The following is a 16,518-nucleotide window of genomic DNA, read 5'->3' on the forward strand; positions in this document are numbered from 1 at the left end:
TAGACCTCCTGGGTTCTGGGTTTTAAGCCACACTTGACCTTTGAGGTTTAAGTTAATTTATTCTTGGAAAAAAAGAAAATGTATTGTTTAAAGAGAATAAGAATTACAGAGGGTCATAAGAAAGAGTTGTAACACTTCTTGGACCTCAGACATGGTTTACAAAACAAAATGTTTATGAGCTAAGTGTAAATGATTCAGAAACATACGGATTAAATTCCCCTAAAATGCCAGTGGATTTAAAAACTAGCAGGGGGAAAAAAAGGCCTGACACAGATACATTTTGAATTTCACCAAACCCAGAACCTTTTTTTTTTTAATGGAAAACCTATTCATTTGTTTATTAAATAATTTTTACAGGATATATTTGAAGTATAGAGCATCATGTTATGGAACATATATAGAGAGTAAAGTGATATTAAGTGAATCAAACTAACTTTTTTTGCTATCTCATCTTTTTTTAATACATTTTTTATTGTAAAGATACTGTACAAAGGAGTTACAGTTACATGAGCAAGGTAATGAGTACATTTCCTATCCAGCATTGTTACCTCCTTTGTTTTTCCCTTACCATCCCTTCCCTCCCACCTCCACAACTACACTCTCCCCTTCTTCCCTCCTCCCCCCCGCCTAAATTGTAAAGTTCATTTTTCAATATTGTGTCTTGTACATCTCATTGTTACAATGGGTCAACCTGTATCCTTATTTAAGCATTTTGTTTTTTCCCTTCCCCTCCCCACGCTAGAGAAGTGTTATATACAAGATGCAGGGCACTGACATCAAATACAGTGAAAACAGGGATTATACTATGGGGGAGGAATATACAAAGAAACAAAAAAAATCACATGGTACATTATAAATACATTAGGAACAAGAGCAAGAAAGAGAAAACCACTTGTGTGAAGTTGAAGAAGGCTGACAAACCCAGACTTTGACTGAGTTTTTCTTTGTGGGTTTTTTCTTCCCTCAATATCTCAACCAAGAACTCATTGGTTAGAATTATAGAGGGAGATCCTGAAGGCGTTTTTAAACAAAAGGCTGGTTCTCACTTGTGTAGAACCAGAATCGGGCCATAAAATTGGCTTGGGAGCTGAGCACCTGGGACTCACACTTGTAATCCTAGCTACTTAGGAGGCTGAGATCTGAGGATCACAGTTTGAAGCCAGCCTTAGCAGGAAAGTCTATAAGATTCTTCTCTCCAATTACAAAACAAACAAACCCTGAAAATGGCACTGTGGCTCAAGAACACTAGCCTTGAGCAAAAGGAGCCCAGGTGCTCAGGCCCAGAGTTCAAGCCTTAGATCTGGCCAAAAAAAAGGGGGGCTTGTGAGCCAGATGCCAGTGGCTCACACCTGTAATCCTAGCAACTCAAGAGGCTGAGATCTGAGGATTTCAGTTCAAAGCCAGCCTGGCAGGAAAGTCCATGGGCCTCTGAGCTCCAATTAACTAGCACAAAGCTGGAAGTGGAGCAGTGGCTCAAATGGTAGAGCACCAGTGTTGAGTAAACAAGACATAAGCTAAGGAACAGCACCCAGGCTTTGAGTTCAAGATCCAGTACCAACACAAAAGAAGACGAGGAAGAGGGGGAGGGAGAGGAGGAGGAGGAGGAGGAATTATTATTGGCTGTGGAAAGTCTGTCTTTGTTCCTGCCACTTTATCATATTGCCTATTATAATTTTGTCTTCTCAGATTCGCCCCTCCTGCTCTGTCACCTCACCATATCAGCCCCCGGAGAGTACCAGCTCCCTCCTCAGCCCTGCAGAGAACACAGCCTTCCCATACCCAGCAGTCCCCAGGCGCACACTTGAAGGCCTATCAGCCAGAGACAAGCTCTTCTTTTCAACCAAATGGTATCCACGTCCAAGGTAAGTGGGGAACTGGAAGTTGCTGTAATGTTAGAAAGTGATGGTGTGCTGTTGTTGCTTTGTAGAGATTCTGCCGAGCACTTGCGGTGTTCAAAGGTTCTGTTAGACATCAGACTTAAACATTCAGGATTTTCTCCTAAAACTTCAGACTTAACAGGCGCAAAAATCTTACCGTATTTCCTTCGCTTTGCCCCAAAATAGCATGACTTGATGACATAGTCAATAATTGCCCAGTCAGCCCAAGCAATGCTCCATTTATGGACCCATTGGCTCTGAGACCTTAAGAATAGGCCCCAACATGTTATCCTGCTCCCAGGAGAGAGAAAAACACAAGACACATTGTGTCCTTGCTTGGCTGTTCAGCTAGATCTTGGTCCATTCCCACAATCCATATTCTCTCATCCTTTATACCCTAGATGAGTGACATCTCCCCTAACTGGTCTGACACCTGCATGTACCTGTTCTGTCTGTGCACTCTGGTTACACCTTACCTCTAACTCTCTGATAGAAGTTCTGCTCACTCTATGTAATCTTCCATATTAGGCTGTAAGATTGATTCTAGTAGGATCAGAATTTTCTGACCCATCATCCTGTCTCTTAGAGGACAGGACACAGTCCATCCTGTGTAGTCAGAAAACACAGATAGATTCTTATTAGGTATATAGAGGAAGTACATAAGGAAACAAGAGAAATTACAATGCATCAATCTTATATTCAACATGGAACATGCTTGAATAAGTGCCTAGCTCGGTTTCTTTTTGTTTCAAGCTCATTTTGCCAATTCAGGCACATACCCTGGTACATTGTTACGTAGGAAGTTGAAGTGCCTAATCATACAGATTCAAACTATCAAAGCCTTTAACCCTCTGGGCAGTCAGACTTTCTGTAAAAGCAGAAGGACCACCATCCATTAGTCTGTTTCAGCGTTTTCTGAAAAATAACTCCTCTATCTGCCTCTTGCTGATTCCTGGGTTGATTCCATATGGGTTCTAACTTAAACTTATTGGGTGGTTTCCCCAAGCCAATGTAAATTGGTGTTCACACCAAGTGTAAGTGTGAATAACTTGCCAAGATGGCAGCAGTATCAAGTATTGCTGTGGAACTAAACTTGGATAAGAGCCTCGAAGTAGAGGCCTGAGCAGCAAGGAGAAGGCAGTGAGAAGTCAGAGGTCAGCTGAGGGAGGCTAAACATTGAAAAGCTAAGGCCATTGGCTCTGGTTCAAAGTTTTATCCATTTCCTCATCTCTCCTGAGTAGACATACAATCTGTTTCTTAATATTTACACGTTCACCAGTCTTTAGGCCTTTGGTAATTTCTATCTTCTTCTGTCCATAAATTTCTTAAGCTTAAGTTATGTAATTACTCAACAAGACATATTTCTCTCTTTTTTTTTTTTTTGGTTGGTGGTGGGACTTGAACTCAGGGCCTGGGGCACTATCCCTGAACTCTTTTGTTCAAGGCTAACACTCTACCAATTTGAGCCGCAGTGCCACTTCCAGTTTTCTGGTGGTTATGAGGAGATAAGAATCTCACAGACTTTCCTGGCTGGCTTTGAATCACAATTCGAAGATACCAACCTCCTGAGTAGCTAGGATTACAGGTGTGAGCAACCAGCACCCTGCTAAGAAATATTTCTGCTATACACATAATGAGTGCTGGGAGCCACACAAAATAAGTTCTCTTTAGGTAAATGGCACCCTCTTCCAACCCAATCAAGGAGTTATATGACATGGAGGTCACGTGTGCCTCTGGGTCATGGATACGGGTAGCAGGTCACTGACTCTTAAGACACGTTTTTTGGGTTTTTTTTTTAACCTTTACCTTTTAACATTGCCAAAGTCTGGGCTTACTTCATAGTCCAATAACATCCTATAATTGGTAGTGATTTTTTTTCTTTATGTTGCAATATTGAATAAGGGAGCCTTTCCAGTCAGTGGTCCTAGAGCCAGTGAAATGTACCTGCTTTGATTACAATGAAATTAAGCTCTCTGTAGAAAAAAATGAAAAAGAATTCAGTAAAGTATTAACAGTTTTGGGATCAGGGTGGCAGAATAATGAATAGGTAGTTGCCTCTTTTTCCTTCCTTTTGCTTTCTAATAAAAATTGGAAAAGGGATTTCAGAATGAGACCAATTTGAATTTAAGTATCAGTTAACTAAATGACATAGCCCTGGGAAATTATTGAATTTCAGTTCATATTCCTAGTAGGGAGAGTTTTATATACCCTCTACTATAAGCACACAGTAGGAGCTTACTTAGCTAATTCTCTTCCATCTATTCCTTTCTCTTTTTTATTAGACTATTTATGAACAGAGTGGGCACACAGTAGGAGCCTATTTTAATTGATATTCTTCCATCTACTCCCTTTCTATTCTTTGACTCTTTATGAGCAGAGATTTTGATGGTAGCCCACAGCAAGCACAACATTAGTGCAGAGTATGCATTATATATATTTACTGAATTGACTCATTGACATGTTCTCATTTGGCAAATGCATAATGAGGGACAAATGGAATATACTCATATTATTTTGGTAAAATACTGTTTTTTTTCACCTTTCCCTTTTTGTAGTTAAATAAATAATGGATCTGTTGTCCAAGTGAAATTGAAACCATTAAACTTTTTTCCCAATGGTTAAACATTTCCTATGACCAATGACAAGCTTCTAATATTGGTCTTAAATTCGATTCAGGGTATAGTTAGACAAATTGTGCATCCTGCCTCTCTCCAGGAAGATGGTGAGTGGGGGCTAGATGAGGTTAAAAAAGGAACGCCACTATATTAGCCACTGGACCATTGATTACTAGGAACTAAGAGACAGGGTCCAGAAGTCTTCATTTTTATCCAGCAGATTTGGAAAACTGTCATTCTAGAGCCTTCTGGGCATGAACAATTTTCATCAACTATTCTTTAGGACAAAGACAACATTTGTTGGCTTTTTTAATTCTCCCTATAGTAGGTAGAGGTGATGGAGAGATATTTTCATTATATTTTTAGAGATGGAAATGAGGACTATAAACATAAAAAATGTCTAAGCATCTCTCTCTTGGCAAAGTATCTGATAGTTTTTTTTAATGGTGCTGATACTGGGGCTTGAACACAGAGTCTCATGCTCTCACTCAACGTTCATGCTCACAGTTAGCATTTTACCACTTGAACTATGCGTCCAATTTGGCATTTTTCTGGCTCATTGGAAATAGTTGCTTGTGAATTTGTCTGCCTGTGCTGACTTTGGACTTTTCAGATATCATCAGACTCCTGAGTAGCTAGGATGATAGGCATGGGATACTCATACCCGACTGTAATGGGCACCTTTAACAAGAGGTCCACATTTCCAAGTCACATTCTTAAATAAGCCTGAATCTAAGTGGAATATATACAAATAAGTGGGTGTTTACATTTTTTCCAGGAATAAATGTAGGTGCCTGTAGGTTGATGCTGTTGCATTACATGGAGCCATAGCAGGCCTGAATTCAGAGCAGCTTTGGTCTTACAGATGAAGAAGAAATGAAGTTCGTTGAGTTGTATTAATCATGCCATTAATGATAATGAGATCAGACATTGTGTGTGCTGGGTATATATATTTGTGTGTGTGTGTGTATGTATGTGTACATATAGAACTGTGAATCTTCACAAGCATATACATATATGGACTTTTTAGTCCTGGATTTCCTGTGACCCTGTTATTTTAAATAAACATTGTGAAGAACACAAAATTTATTATTATTATTATTATTATTATTATTATTTTGTTGGTCATGGCCTTGAACTCTGGGCCTGGGCACTGTTCCTGAGCTCTTCAGCTCAAGGCTAGCACTCTACCACTTGAGCCACAGTGCCACTTCCAAGAACACAAAATTTGAAAAAAATGTATATTGATAGATTGATAAATATTAGAAGCATTGATTTATCAGCCTTCTTCACCTCACTTTTATTCTTTCTATATCTCTTCATGTTGCCTTCACTAGTATGGAGGATGAGGTGTCTTTTTTCGTGTTGAAGGTTGATGGCATGTATTGGTTTCTATTTGAGTGACTTCTCTAAGGCAACTTCTTAGTACATTTTAGGCCTTTATTTTTGATGTAAACACAAGGACACTCTAGTCATGTAAGACTGGGTTTGGTTGTTTTCTTTTCTTTTCTTTCTTGTTTTGTCGATTCTCATGCCCAGGCAAGCTTTAACATTTTGCCAGGATTAGTTGCCTGAGAGTTAATATTTGTGCATCTTGTTTTGGTATTGTGGATAGTTTCTTTCTAAATGCCCTATTCACTGCAGGTTGTTCACATGCCATGGGAATTCTTAGAACAGCATTTTCACAACCTGCCTGCTTTTAGGCCCATCTAGGAGAGGCCAAGTCAGTTAAGCAAATGTTCATTGGCCATCCTCTCTGTCAGGCAGACGTGAATGCCATTTAGCCAGTGCTCTGCGATGCATGCAATAGTCGAAGGCATGACTCCCAATGTGTTCAGAGAAGGCTTTATAGAAAGGACACCTGAAAAGTACTTTGAAGATAAATAGTTCATTGGGCAGGCTGGGTATGGAAAACCATTCCTGGTGAACGGGAGTCAAAGGGTAGAGCAGAGGGAAGAAAACAAATAGCTTAGAGGAGAGCCACAGAGAACGTGTGTCCTACTGGAGTGTACAGGTTATGGCACAAAATGGAGAGAAGGACACTGAATCACAAGGTCAACTTAGAAAGGGAATTTTGACCACAGTACATTCTGGGTAGTGTTATACCATGAAGTCAATCTGGTATTTTAGGAAAATCACATAGAGCATTATACAGAGAATAGCATGAGATGGAGACAGTAAACTCCTAACTCATAGGGTTATAAGGGACTGTTCACATAAAACACCCACACCAATCCCTTAAATAGAGTTCATTCTCTCAGATGCAACTGGTACCAAAGAGAGAATATCAAAATTATATGGAATTGTGTTTGTTTGCACACAATCCTCCTTAAGGAAGCAGGGCTGGAATAATAAAAAGAAGGAAATGAAAAGCTCTTCAGCTGAGATGCTATATAGGCAGAAGCCCTTTCTGCTCTGTTGGAATAAAATTAGAAATGAGTACATCCCTGGGGTACCTGTTCAGGAGAGGTGCACCCCCAGACTTGGATGGCCCTGAGGTAGGAAAGATTCACCCCTCCATCTCATACACTAGACTCAGCACCTATAAAAAACATTTTTCATTAGTTGTTTTGTACATGTTTTAATGATCACTCAAAACCTTAGAGGCTGTTTTGTCTGACCCAAATCCTTCTTGAATATTCTGTTGCTGGCAGCAAAAGATTTCAATAGTCTGTTTCAGTCCTGGATTCCCAGTGAGCTACTTATTTTAACTAAATAGTTGTGAAGAATACAAGATTTCCCCGAATTTATTTACACTAGGAACACTTTTTCTGGGGTTACTCTTTTTTTTTTTTAATGACAAAATGTCTAATAGGCAACCCTGCCTGGCAGAAGAGATGTCCCATAGAATCATCCAACAGTGCTCAGGCCTGCTTCACTTGCTTTGTTACTTCTTCCTAGACACAATAGGAACACTGGTATTCTACACATCGAGTGTCATTTTCAGGCAGAAAGAAGGTTAAAGGTGGACAAGAATAGCTCAAGTTTGTCTTGGGAGTACAAAAGAAGATAGTAAGATTTTAAGCCAGTAGCCTTAGCTACTCAGGAGACTGAGCTCTAAGGATTGCAGTTCAAAGCCATCCTGGGCCGGAAAGTCCCAGTGAGATTCTTTTTTTTTTTTTTTAATTGTGAAAAATACCATACCAAAGGGGTTACAATTACACAGGCAAGATAGTGAGTACATTTCTTATCAAGCATTGTTCCCTCCTCCTTTGTTTCCCCTTCCCATCCCTTCCCATCTACACCCTCCCCACACACCAGGGTTGTAAAGTTTGTTTTTCGACATAACATCTTGTATATCTCATTGTTGCAATGGGTCCACCTGTATCCCTATTTAAACGATTTGTTTTTCCCTTCCCCTCCACAAATTATACCAACATCAAATACAGTGAAAGCAGGGGTTATACCATGGGGGAGGGATTATGTACAATTAATCTCTAAAAACCAGAAGTAGAGGTGTGTCTGGTGTGTCTCAAAGGGGTAGAGTGCTAGCCTTAAGGAATGGAAAAGATCTCAAGGATAACCCCTAGGCCCTGAATTCAAGCACAAGGACAAGGAAGGAAGGAAGGAAGGAAGGAAGGAAGGAAGGAAGGAAGGAAGGAAGGAAGGAAGAAGGAAGGAGATTTTAGTACATTCTTATGCTTAACCAAACTGAAGCTCTGTTAATAATGCTAACATGATAGGCGTGTTGTCTGGATCTGGTCTTCTGATCTGTAAAATGGCACCAGGACTACCAAGTTCACAGACAGATTGATTCAGACTGTTTCTTAGGAAACAGATGTCTGCCCCCATGAAATGCCCTTCAACTTCATTCTCATAGGTTTCTCTTACATTTCCACTGCTTGCTCTTAGTTTTTTTTTTCACCCCTCTGGGTGAAAAGATTTTCATCATCCATGGTCCAGTTATTAGATCTCATTAGGAAAACACCATGAGGTGCCCTCCTTAGTGTGGCCTGTTTGATATTACACAGCATCAGTGGGAAATGGGGAGCTTCTCAGTCGGTCACAGCTGCTGTGGTATCTAAGCCGTCTTTTTCCTGATTTAAATCATGTCCTGCCTGTGGATCTTGAAGAAGCAAGCCAGACAGTTTCCAGACAATGGTAGCATTTTCCTACCTCAGTATGGAGCTGTAAGCTTGTCAAGCTAGTTCAGATGGACTGCATAGGGGAAGCAAAGAGTTTCTAGCTCTCAACAGGCCTTAAAGAACAAAACACATTGTAAAGGGCTTGCCCAGCATCTTTGCCAAAGCATCTTTCAAACTATAGAAATCTTAGGAAACTAATGTTTAAATGGAAATGCCATGGTAGATAGGAGTTCATCTAGCTTCTTCCTCTGTTGGCTATTTACTTGAAGTAATTGTCCATTGGAACTTTCCAGGAGGAGCTGTTTGGGTCATTGCCACACTGATCTCATTGCTGGAGATTTAGAGTGTTAAATCTTGAAAGATTATTCCTTTTTTTTTTTCTTAAAGCACATTTTAAAGACAATAAGCATACTCCTCCACAGGAAATTGAGTCACACTCGTAAATGTGAGGTTGTCATAATAAAAGGAAAGTCTAGAAACAGCCTTGCTTACCACTTGAGCATGAGTGGGTCACCATTTCTTGGAATCTCAGGAAGACATGTGTAATTGGTTATAAATCAACAGTGTTACTGACTCTGCTGGGAAAGTTGTGACATATTCACAAAAGAAATGAGCCAGTGCATACTCTTTATGCTGTTTGGCTGTTATCATCAGCACTCATAATCAGGAGTAATTTTCAGTATCGACCCTGATGTTATTAATGCCTATAGATACTGGGGACTGATGATTAGATTCAGAGAAATCCTTAATTACTTTCATATACTTAATTACTACAAAATTACCCCAAGTTCCCACTTTACATAAGTAATACTTGATAAATTCTGACAGTGTGTTAATTCTAAAAAAAAAAAAAGATGTTAAATTTAGGTGGGTATGTGAGACGCACTCAACATCTTAACATGAGTTCTGTGGGAGGGATTTAAGGCAGTCACCTTAACCAGAAGAGCTGCATGAGAGATTGATTGTGGATGGCTGAACTGTGAGTAATCTGTATATGTAACATAAACATCTAAAGGATCTTCAAGCAGCGGTGTGTGAGCACACACACACAAATGCAGATTAAGCCCATCCCCAAAATGTGCAGTAGGTATTTGATCAATGAGGATGTTAAAATGATTTGTTTAACATACCATTGTTAAACCCTGAGTTTTCTTTGGACAAGGCAAGCATCCTCCCACAATGCTTCCCACAGTTATGTGCTCAGTAAATGTGTTCCAATAAATAGGAAATAATAGAAAGAAGAAGGGAAAGATGTTTGGCTATAGCTTCTAGCTTGCTGGAACCAGCCCTTAGCCAAATTGAGTGCAACACCCAAGTTTCCTGGGTTCATCTTTTTGTCTGGGTGCTTCCTGCCTATTTCCCTGCTTCCCCCTCTTTTGATTCACAGCGTTGACCACCTGCCTGGGATGTTGTACACTTGGAAATAGAATGAGGCAACACGCTGCCATCTTAAGGTACATTTAAAATAGAACCACTTTCCTGGGACTGTTTCCATATTAAGAAGATTCCTAATACATGGCTGATACCAACAGTTCAGCAGTGAAATTCTGGGCAGTCATCACCATGTGGAAGTGGAATTTTAGGGATTCCCCAATGCCCATGGATACAAGTTCCTTAATTCCAAAGTATTTTCAGTTTCTCAAAGGTTCATAACCATTAGCTTATATATTAGATTCCTGTTCAGATCTGCTATCTGCCTATCTCCAAACACCTTTCCTCTACTGACTTTTTCTACAACTCTGTTTCCTCCACAGTCACGTTGGATATGTGACCAACTCCTCCTCCAGTAATATATTCAGAGATAATGTGATCAGTTCATTGTTGTGCAGTATGTGTGATGTTTTTACAAATGTGTATACTGGGGAAACTTGATAAGCCTGACTTCCTGTACTCTGAACCCAGTTCTTAACCACAATAAAAATCATATTCAGGTTTTAAATTATGAAAGAAGAAATTAACCTGCTCTAGCTTTTTAAGAGTTCTTACTGTGCCAGATATGGGTGGCTTACACCTGTAATCCTAGCTACTCAGGAGGCTGAGATGTAAGGATTGTGGTTCAGTGCCAGCCAAGGTAGGAAATTCAATAAGGTTCTTGTCTCCAGTTAACCACCAGAAAACTGGAAGTGGAGCTGTGGCTCAAAGTGATAGAACATTAGCCTTGAGCAAAGAGTACAGGGACACGGCCCAGACTCCCAAGTTTGAACCCCACTAATGACAAAAAGAAAAAAATTAGTATTTGTATTGTACTTACAAAAGAATTTATGTCTTCTCCTAGCCTATGCTTACCCCAATTCAGCTGCCCAAGAGTAATGATTATTCATAGAGATCTGTGAGCACTCTTTTGGACTAAGATGCTTACAGAAATAAAAGTGTGTCTATGTACATATACATGTATATATATACATTACATACATGTATGTATATATATGTGTACGCACATAGGCACACACATATACCTATAAATGTTCACATGTAATATGTAAATATATGTAGAGATATATATTCACATGCTCTGTCATAAAAATGGCATTAAATTCTGATTTTGTTGTATGACTCGTTTGCGTGTGTTTATGTGTGTGTGTGTGTGTGTGTGTGTGTGTGTGAGAGAGAGAGAGAGAGAGAGAGAGTTCAAGGACTTGAATTCAGGGGCTGGGCACTGTCTATGAGCTTTTTTGTTCAAGGCTAGTTGCTCTACATCATGAACCATAGCTCCATTTCCAGCTTTTTGGTTCTTAGTTGTAGATAAGAGTCTCATGGACTTGCTCACCCATATTGACTTTGAAACACAATCCCCAAATCTCAACCTGTTGAGTAGCTGGAATAACAGACCTGAGCTACTGGTTCTTGATATTGATTTGCTTTATAAATTAACATTTTTAAAATACATGCTTTTGCTTTCCAGGTCAATATACATAGATAAGTTCCTTTTTCCCCTCATGGTGACTTTCTCACAGACATCCTGTGTGTTTTTTAAATCAATTCCTCATTAATGGACATCCATATTTATCTTTATTTTGTTTCTAGCATTGCCATTGTTATTTTCCCATATTGATATATATTATGTGTGTTGACCTAAACACTCAACAGACATGTATTGACCTCTTGCACAATTTTTCAAGGAATATTTCCTTTGTTTTTTTAACTTTATTTTCTTTTTGTCTTTACTTTTTTTTGGTACCGGAGATCGAACCGAAGGTAGAAGGTATTGTGCTTGCTACACAAGCCCTTTGCCACTGAGCTATATCCCAGCCCAAGAAATGTTTCTGAGGAGAAACTGCTGGACTAGTGGATGAACACATTCTAGAGTTGGACAGGAACTACCATGTTTCTTCTTCTCAATACTCTCACCAGCACCACACTGGAGTGTGACATTACTTTCATTGTTGCTAGTTGGTTTGTACAGCAAAGATGGGTAACTTGTTTTACTTTTTCTCTAGCTAGTAATGTGATTGAACATCTTTTCATACTTTCATCAAACACTACAGGAAATTTTAGTAATCACAGGCATTATATATCAGGAACTACAATATGGGTTTTTGTAGTCCTTAGTTAATGGTTACCTTATCTTTGACTCTGAAAGTCAAGTTGTATCATTTGCAGGGTGGTAGTTCGTTTTCTTAATTCAAATTCAAAAATGTCTTGAGGAGAAGGAAACATCCAGGAAAAAAAAAAATCTTCATTGGTTATTCTAGCTTCTCTACCACCTAACTTAAAAATATATATGGGTGGGTGTTTAATGAACATTGTTGTAGAACTAGTGCTTTTTCAGTCATTGAGAGATGGAATGACAATTTTTCACAAGCAGTATATTGTTTGTAGTTGAAACTCATGAGGTTTGGCATCTGGTGATTAGAACTCAAAATCAATTAAATATTTTCTTTCGAACTATTTTAGGGGCTCTGTTGAACTCTTCAGGACGAAACATGTTAGCGACAATCTGTGCCTTTTAATTCTTGGATTTTAAATTGAAGTTTTCTGTGTATATATTGTAAATAATTGATGGTTTAGAAAGAAAAAAGAAGTGAAGAACTGCGGGTGGAACTCCTTTAAAGAGGGAAACAACAAAGACTCATGCATTAGGAATCCCAGAGTTACTGGTAGTCAAGCCACTATGTTAATAAAACATAAAACAAAAACAATGAAATGCTACAAGTCCCTTGATGTGCTCCCGTTCAGGTCATGTAGATTCAGCACCAGGGAGTAAAACAACCTCAGTTCCCTTAAAATTTCTTGCTGGTTTACTTAAAATTGTCAGTGCTCATTCTGATTACAGGAATTTTCCCTCTGTAACCAAACTGTTCTGACTAAACCCTCCATTTCATTCTTTTGCAAGGTCTTTAAAAACTAGACCTTCTAAGATGCAAGTCTGTAGAAATTTAAAAAAAAAAAACAAACCTTTAGGCATTTTTCTAGATCATTTAAATATAACCACCAACCCCTCCCTTCCTGCATTCTTTCATCAAACTTAACCTCATATCCACACATCTCAAAGCAAGTTCTCAAATTCCCTCATCATTATGGCCAAATGAGTCAGGAATTTTGAATTAGTCTAGTGATTACCCAAGGTACTTTGCATATGTGGATATCAGCTGATACAGCATTGTTTTAATCCGCATCAGTGAAATCAGTGGTAGTACCTACACTGCTGTTACAATGTGTGTGTCACAAATAAACTTGTACAGAAATAATTTTACATCAATACAAAAAACGCACCGAGTACACTATTTGTTGGATAGATACCTAACTCTTCATTATAATCTTGTGCTGAGAAAAGGAAATATATTATTAACTCTAATTCCTTAGAGATGAAGGTAAGATCAGTTGAGTAAATTTTTAATGTTAGAATAGTTTCTTAAAAGATCTCAACATGTCTCTGGATGGGTTTAGTTGATCGATTCTACTGTCTGTTCTTTATCTGGCCAGGTTTAGTGACCTCTCTGACTCAGAAAATATGACTCAAAACATCAAACCTGGGGCTGGGAAGTTGGCTCGGTGGTAAAGCATTTGCCTTGCATGCCTGAGGCCCTGGGTTTGATTCCTCAGCACCACATAAGCAAAAAAGAAAAAACCCAGAAGTGGCACTGTGACTCAAGTGGTAGAGCGCTAGCCTTGAGCTGAAGAGCTGAGGGACAGTGCCCAGGCCCAGAGTTCAGACCCCACAACCGGAACCCCCCCCCCAAAAAAAAAATCAAATCCCTCCTGGTAACCTGGTCAAGCACATTGATCATTATTTTCATCACCTTTGTTTCTCTCTCTACCTTAAGAAAGCTTCAGTGATGTAAAGGAAGTTACAGAATTTCTATCTCCCTCTGATAAACTATTGTATATATACAAAGTTCTTATTTCAGGATTCTTGAGCTCTCTTGTAATTCTTATAACCATCACCATTCATTCTTAGATATTTAGTACCTGTTAATGTACTATGTTTTGTTCTGGCTCCTCAAGGTTCATCAATAGAGAAAATATTTTTAACTAGTCAGAGAATAATCCTCATGGTTCTGAGTATCCTATCATCTCTTTGTTCCTTGCAGCACTTGACATATTTTGAAATACCTAATAGATACTTAAAAATTACAGGCTCACGCCTGTAATCCTAGCTATTCAGGAGGCTGAGATCTGAGGATCTCGGTCCAAAGCCCGCCCAGGAAGGAAAGTCTGGGAGACTCTTATCTCCAATTAACTGCCAGAAAACCAGAAGTGGTGCTGTGGCTCAAGTGGTAGAGCACTCACCTTGAACTGAAGAGCTGAGGGACAGCGCCCAGGCTCAGAGTTCAAGCCCCATGGCTGACAAAAAGAAAAGAAGAAGAAGAGGAGGAGGAAGAGGAGGAGGAGAAGGAGAAGGAGGAGGAGGAGGAGGAGGAGGAGGAGGAGGAGGAGGAGGAGGAGGAGGAGGAGGAGGAGGAGGAGGAGGAAGAAAGCTAAGTATGCGGTGGGATTAGTGTAGGCAAGGACAAGATGCACTTTCAGACTTTGTTCCCCATGTGACAATGGAAAGAAAGCTGTTCCACAAGAGGGATGGGCCAGGGAGAGAATGTTATATCTTGGTTGCTCAGATTATTGGTTAGTGTCTTCAAGATCTAATTAAAGATATAAAGACAAGTTGGAAAGAGCTGACAGGAATCCTAGGATACAGGGACATTTGTCAGTTTCACAAACAAAATATCCACTGTCCTATCTACAAATCTACAAATGTAGATTAGATTAAATATAGGTCTGAAACCCATATTTAATATGAGCATAATGTTCTAGACAGTAGATTTTGGGAGACATAGCCATATGTGATAGAAATTTGGACATGAGGCCCAGAGATACAGAGGGTAAAATAATTATCAAGCCATTGGATTACTGGCAAGAATGAAATGGATAATTGTATAATCAGACATGAACTGTGGAGAAGCAAGAAGTCATCTGGTCAGTAAAGCGGATATAATGTGGGAGTTTGTTTATAGCTAGTCAACAAAAGTCTAAGCCACAGGGTCAGAATTGGACCAACAATGACACCCAGACTTCTGAGTCATTCAGATGACATCTCATGATTTCACCTTGACCAAGAACTTAACATGTAGGGAAAAAGACTGATGGGGTAGAGCTGGGAAAGTCATCTAGACCCATCTGATGAGAGTATAATTCAAAGTCATTTTAGGACAGTCACCAGCATTATCTCCTGAAGGGTCCCAGGGTCCTACAAAAATGACTCTTTTCCCATGGCCAATATATAGGGAAGAGATGCTCCTTGGAAGAGTACCTCCTTTCCTATTTCAAATGGAATCTGAGTCCTTTTGCTCTCTTTTTCCGTTGCAGTTTCACTTGAAAAAATTTTGGATGTTTGAAAATCATCTCACAGTGTTCTTAGAGCCTCTCAAACAGCAGTGTAAAAAATGACTTGTTAAGCACAGATTCACGGGTCCTTCCTCCAGACATTCTGATTCGCTAAATCTTTCTTAGAGCCAAAGCACATGGCGTAGTTAACAAGCATGCCCAAGTGGAGCTGGTGGTTAAAGAAGCTATAGCCCAAGCTGTAGCACTTGGGACCTTTGTGATGATTCTCAATCAGGGTAATGCAAGGAAGGACTTTTTTTGTGGACTTTTATTTTAAGTGAGGAGGTAAATATTTGCTAGCTTTTCCTTCTCCTTTTGCCTCCTGGAGGAAAGTCCTAAAAATGCAGCATGGCTTAAAATCTGTAGAGAACCAGGACAGTCCTCGTGGAAAGACAAAATTAACTCTATTCTTTGCCTTGATTCCTTTGTTCTGTGTTAGACACAAACACCCCAGAATCAAAATGTTTGTTGGCCTTATGGGCAGAAATCTGACATAACCATAGGTATATGTACTCATGTTCAGAGGATATAGGAAGATAAATAGCTCTCTGCTTATGATGAGACAATGGAGCTAGAGTGGGTTTTAGTGGGTTTCACAGTTGGCAAAACATTTCACACTGATTGTTCCATTTGGTCCATAAAGACACCTAATAGTGGTCACCATTCATGGAAACATTACCAGTCCATTCTCCTCAACCTTAACCAGTAGCAGTAGCGAAGTGTCAAGTTCACTTTACCATCTGATACAGAATGTCCAACGCCTCTGCTCTTCATCACTGGCCTTGCTTATCTCCAGAATTTACGAATCTTTAGATGTAGTTAGCAGATAGATCATAGAGTATGAAAAACAACTCTCGAGTTTCCTGGACACCGAATCACTTCCATTTGTTCCCCACTTTGAGAATTCGGTTGCTATACGAACATTATTCTCCTCATGTAAATAGGGAATCAGAGGCTCAGATAGCCCATACATTCCTCAAGGCCACACAGCTAGTGAAGAAAGAACAAAGCTGGCTTTCAAATCTATCTCAGGCTCCTTTGGACTTTGATATTTTGTGAATCTCTTATTTTATGTAATTTGAAAAATGTGCATTCTCACCGTCAGGATTCACTGAACCACTT

The 16,518-nt window shown here is 39.4% G+C and overlaps 1 protein-coding gene across 1 annotated transcript in view; it reads left to right on the top strand.

Annotated features, from left to right (window-relative positions):
* Glis3 (GLIS family zinc finger 3) overlaps window positions 1-16,518 on the top strand; it is a 452,494-nt gene that overhangs the window by 417,899 nt on the left and 18,077 nt on the right. The window contains exon 9 of the mRNA XM_070035664.1: window positions 1,687-1,862. Coding sequence (XP_069891765.1) covers window positions 1,687-1,862 — 176 coding nt within the window. The remainder of the gene's footprint in view (window positions 1-1,686; window positions 1,863-16,518) is intronic.

Source organism: Dipodomys merriami, unplaced genomic scaffold (assembly GCF_024711535.1).
Source record: "Dipodomys merriami isolate MVZ:Mamm:240054 unplaced genomic scaffold, mDipMer1.0.p SCAF_26, whole genome shotgun sequence".
NCBI classification, from domain to species: domain Eukaryota; kingdom Metazoa; phylum Chordata; class Mammalia; order Rodentia; family Heteromyidae; genus Dipodomys; species Dipodomys merriami.